Source organism: Poecilia mexicana, unplaced genomic scaffold (genome assembly GCF_051168715.1).
Source record: "Poecilia mexicana isolate PSO_F unplaced genomic scaffold, ASM5116871v1 scaffold_3, whole genome shotgun sequence".
NCBI lineage: Eukaryota > Metazoa > Chordata > Actinopteri > Cyprinodontiformes > Poeciliidae > Poecilia > Poecilia mexicana.
The window spans coordinates 2,495,788-2,501,067 of record NW_028263372.1 but is presented as its reverse complement, the minus strand read 5'-3'; the positions used below and the strand labels follow the sequence as shown (position 1 = coordinate 2,501,067).

Below are 5,280 nucleotides of genomic sequence, written 5' to 3'. Positions count from 1 at the left end.
ACTCATTTAGAGCCACAAATGTTACTTGACCTTTGGAAAAGGGGAGGACTCATAAGTTCTGGCAAAACTCCCACTTTATTTTATTTTTAAGAGAAAGAAGCTCCGTCTTATGCTGGTCTTATTGGAATTATTAGTGAATGTCAAAACTGCTACAATTTATTCCCATGAACTAATTTAAACTCATTCATGAAAACCTTTAACTAAGGTACACACCTTAAAAGGGGCTTTAAAGATTGCCATGTTTAAAGTCTTTTTAAATTATCGGATGAAGTCAATATTTCATAATTTATTACCAAGGTTCTTGTTTTTTTAAATCCTGTTTCTCTGTTGTTCTCTCTCTCTGAAAGATGTTTAGTCAAATACTATTAACCAAAAATAGGTTGTCAAAATCAACTGTTTTATTAGCTGAAATAAATACTCCATTACATGCAAGGTCAAAACACTTCAAAATACTATAGGAAGTCTGGTAAATAGTGTAAAACCTACAGCACACACTCACAGCAGCTTTTTGACAATTTTAGATTCACACTTGTTTAAAAAAATACAAGCACTGAAACATTTCCTCCAATCTGATGCAGAACATATAGCCAAATACGTCCAGAAGTGAGTGAGGCTACATCCATCACTCAAGCTTTTGTCTTCACTGAGGTAAAATTTCCAGTCTGAAGCTGCGGTCCGTTGGCTGGGGGTGAGCAGTCAGCTGACCCTGGATCACGGAGGTCACCTTGACAAGGTTCAAGCCACATCCAGCACAGCACAAACCCTGTAGTGGTTGTTTCAGTGACCTGGTGCCCTCAAACACACTTGAGCCACCCACCAATCTCACCTACAAACGCAAACACACACAGATAAGGCTGCTCCAAATCCGATGGTGGAAACATTGGAACAGGGATGATCCAGGTGAGCCTCTTCGGTGGGTCACAAAACAAAAAGGAGACGAGAGGGCAAGCAGCCATTACCTGAACTAATTCACAGAATGAGAGTTTACTGGTGGCAGAGCCCTGGGAGAAGATCGTTCTCTTAGTGCTTGAGTGAGCAGAGTGCAGCCGTCAGACACGGCACATGCTGAGTTACGCAGACGCTCTCGATAGTCTGCCATTTTGGAGCTGCTCTCAAGATGCTGAGCGACGTCTCGCAGACCCTGAGTGAGGAGGACGCAGGCTGAGACCACACTCATGGCCCCCCCCAACACTGCAGTTTGTACCCCCTTTCCTTCGGCTGAAACACTTGCAGCTCTTCCCAGGAACTGAGGCTCTGTGGCAAACCCAACCAAGGCACTGACCGCCTGGACCAGAGCAGCACTAAAAAGGATGCATCGATTTCTGGTCAGCTCACTGGGCTGGGTTTTAACTTCTTTAATGCAGGCCAGGAAGGCAGTGCCACTTGTGCTTATGCTCTTCACACTCAACTTGAACTGCTCTTTAGCAAAGCGGTCCCTGGACCTCTCACTGGCTAGCAATGAGATATCCGTCAGAGTCTTGAGATTGGTGGAGATGTTTTGGGAAAGCTCAAGAAGAACCTGAGGGGTGAGATCTGCCAGGGGAGAAACTCGGAGGATGCTGCAACTCTGTTCCACCTCATGTCGGCAGCGTGTCACCTTGTAGCGATCAACTAAACCCGGCAGACAGGGCTGTGAGCCAGGGTTCTCCACAGCTGCCAGGTAGGCGGCATGTGTTGAGCACTCAGTCAGAGAAACCACCAAGTCAGCCATCTCCAGGAGGCGGTCCCCCACCTCTGTATAGCGACCCATGTTAAGCTGGCACTGGATGTCATGGGTGAGAATGGACAGCTCTTTAGTTCTGGCAATGACTGTGTCACGACACTGGTCAAAGGTGTCAGCCAGTGCAACACCTTCAGAGGTCATGACCGGCCGGGTCTCACTGGACAGCAACAGCAGGTCAGCCACCATCTGCACTTTGGCCTTACATGCATCACAGATGAAGGAGAGCCGCTTCCTCTGCTGCACACTGCCACTCAGTGGGCTGCTTGATCCCTCACAGGTGGATCTGCCAGAGCCGCTGCTGGCCATAATGATGAGGGTGAAGCTTCGCTTATTTCAAGCTCTGTACTGCTGCATTTTTCAGGGTAAAATCTCTTGTATTTTCTTGTTGTTTTTTTTTACAAACTTGTCAAACAGTCTTCCTTGAAGTTCCTTCATGTACAGCTCAGCATTTGTAGATAAAGTTTTCTCCTCAGGACTGTGAGCTGAGTGTAAACAGGTGGAATGACATCTACGCAGTTACTGCAGTGGATATTAAGATGATTTAGAATCAAACCTTTTCATTTGATATGGCTTATTCCCAGCCGAGTGCCTTGGATGTTGATTGTAAAATAATGATAATAATAGTAACAAATGTATTAATAGAACAGGGTCTCTAGCACTTCTCAGTGTAACAGATTCACACACTTAACTTGAAACTTGTTTCTAATTAAATGCCCCTAACAAAACTATCTGTTATTATCAGTCTCAGGTTCAGGAGGAATAAAAATCACACCGTTTCCTCCAGGACGCACACACTGCAGTTCCACATGTTTTCTCCTCATGAAGGTCAGCTCACAAAGCAAACCTCAACATTAGCTAACAGTCTTTTGCAGTGTTTTGAGTTACAAGCATTTTGCTCCAACATGAGGCCTGTAACTGGACCGCGATCTTGTCCGACTTATCCACAGAGAGAGTGACCTGTTCATGCTGGTTCCGATCCGGACGCCCTCCTCCGTGCAGCTCTTCAGGACAGCGGGGACTTTGCTCTCGCTCTCCAGCACCATTGTTTTAGCAGTTCCAACGAGAAGAGGGCACAACAACAACAACAAAACTCTTTCAGTCCGTTTTTAACCTCTTCCTTCTCAGACTGAGCCCTGGGTTCGAAGCTATCGGCTCCTCCGGATGCTTCGGCATCATCCGTCAGTTACTCTGCGCTCCTCCTCCGCTCCTTACAGTTTGAGCCTGGACCCGGTGCAGCCCCACATTTCCTCTGCAGACTTGCTGCTATCCATGCTACTCGGTCCTATTTCAGTCCATAGATGACCTGTTCTCGGACCACAACATCGTAAAAATGCGAAAAGGAAGTTCGGCGTTATTCCCAGAGATCCAAAGTAATCCTGCGCGCTCCCGCTGCATTACTATGAGGAAGCAGGGAGGGTGTGGTCCGCCGAGAGGCTGTTGGTCCGGACAAAGTTTCAGCAAACGAAGCACACAAATAACCTCCTCGTTGATCTTACTGTCCAAGAAGACACCGAGTCGTTATTGTCTCACTTTGGTGAAGATCATCTGTTGGATGTTCAGATCAGCGTCTCGATGGCTTCACAAGCACTTTTGGTTTAAAGCCTGACGCTGTGGCTCAGCCTCTGGGCGTCAACAGCGGCGCGAGCCTAGCAATAGACCGGAAGTTAGTGTTTTTAAAAATAAGAGCTGTAGAAACTGTGTAACACTTTGGCCTGAACTCAAAAGAGGCGGAGAAGGAATATTTAATCATATGTTTTCTCGGTCTCATTTAAAATTCATAATGCCTTCTTTCCCCTTTTATTTTAATTAGAAATTGAAAGTGTTTTTATAGTCTTATAAGACTGTGAGTTTTTTAGGGCGCAGAGGAAGCTTATATTAATATGTATTACTAATTAGCATGTTCTACACTTCTGAAATGGTAAATAGACTGAACTTATATAGCGCTTTTCCAATCATTTTGATGACTGAAAGCACCTTACATTACAGTTACATTCACAAACAGACTTTTATACACCGATGCGGTACCAGTTGGCAACTTGGGGTCAAGTATCTTGCCAAGGGGAACATCGACATGTGGCAGGAGGAAGCTGGAATCGAACCTACAACCTTCCGATCACAAGACCCACAGAGTCACAGTAAATGTTTCTTTGCAAAATATTGATCAGTTGGTTACATTTTAAAGCTTTTGAAAGCAACTTTCACAATAAAAGAAAAAAAAATACTTAAAGCATTTTTTAAAATCTCTAGTTTTTTAAAAAGTTAAACACTAATCTTTTCTCGTTCCATTCCTAAAACAAATTTGACAAGAAGCTTTTAGCAGCTTCTCAAACTCAGAATTGTAAGACAGATGTATCAAAGCAAAGAAAACTCAGTAGCTGCTGTTAGGGCCCCCCAGACCTTCAGGGGCCTCTATAAATGGTTGAATTGTAACACAGGCCATACATCTAAACCTGTAGCATTCATTTATAGAGAATGACAATGTTATTACATTTTATTTAATGCATTCAGCAGAGAAAACAAAATAAATAAAAAATAAATCAGACATTTAAGATTTAATTAGGAAGTTTACTTTGTAAGAGTGCAAAGAATCATCTGGATAGTTTGATTATTGTGTCACCATGGCTACAATATGGTGTAATCTGTTTGAGCTGGGTTTGTTCACAAATGCATTACAGCAAATAACCAATAATCAGTGATTGATTTAAAACTCAGCCAATTGTCACAGACTTCATCTACATTTAAACACTGTTAGTGATGCTGATGTTCTTAGTAGGAGGTGGTTGGTGGGGGCTAAATCATGATTCTGTCTAAGGCCCCTTATCATCTTGGGCCGACCCTGCATGAACAGCGAGCCGCATCTCTGTGCTGAAATCTACCTGGAATCCCCCGGTAGGCCCCAAGCCAATCCGTCCTGCTTTTGGAACATCTTGATTTATTTAATTGTGGCATGTTTGGTTGTTGCTGTGGTCCAAATGGTTGGTAAAGTATTTTCACTGATGTTTATGTGATATTTTGTGAGCTCCATATGCTTTGAGCTGGATCTTTCTTTAGCAATTGAGGTTCTGCAGTAACTTCTATTCACAGTTGCTCACCTCCAGCCCAGATCCCGTCAGCAGCAGTGAGAACTAACTGCCTGGTAGTTTTGTTAAGGTGAAGCAGAGACTGAACAGTGAGCAGGTGGTACCAGGGCTCTGAGGTGGGTCGTGGTGACAGACGCGGTACCGTTTCTTTATATCAGGATATTAAGTTCTGACCACCGCGGTGGGACCGACTCAAGCTGCTTGTAGGGAACCGGGCATTTAGTCCAGCAATGGATCAGCCTGATAAAATTAAAGTTACAAGTTTTCTCTGCAGCCGAAGCATTTCTGTGTTTAGGGGAGAGGAGGGTTTTTCCACTATTACGAGGACAATTAAAATAAATAGAAACTTTTTTATTTAACTTCAACATCAGGCCTAAGTTTTTATTCACAAGCAGGTGTATGTAGAAAAATATATATTCTTGCCCATAATTTGATAGAGGGCACAGATTCGCCCCCCTCCTCCTCACCAGGGGCCCA

The 5,280-nt window shown here is 43.9% G+C and overlaps 1 protein-coding gene across 1 annotated transcript; it reads right to left on the bottom strand.

Moving 5' to 3' along the window:
- Window positions 1–376: 376 nt before the first annotated feature.
- tlnrd1 (talin rod domain containing 1) lies at window positions 377–3,392 on the bottom strand. Its single transcript, XM_014971359.2, has one exon. It carries the CDS (start codon window positions 2,027–2,029, stop codon window positions 965–967), a length of 1,065 nt encoding a protein of 354 aa, XP_014826845.1. The 5' UTR covers window positions 2,030–3,392; the 3' UTR covers window positions 377–964.
- Between the last annotated feature and the right edge of the window lie 1,888 nt (window positions 3,393–5,280).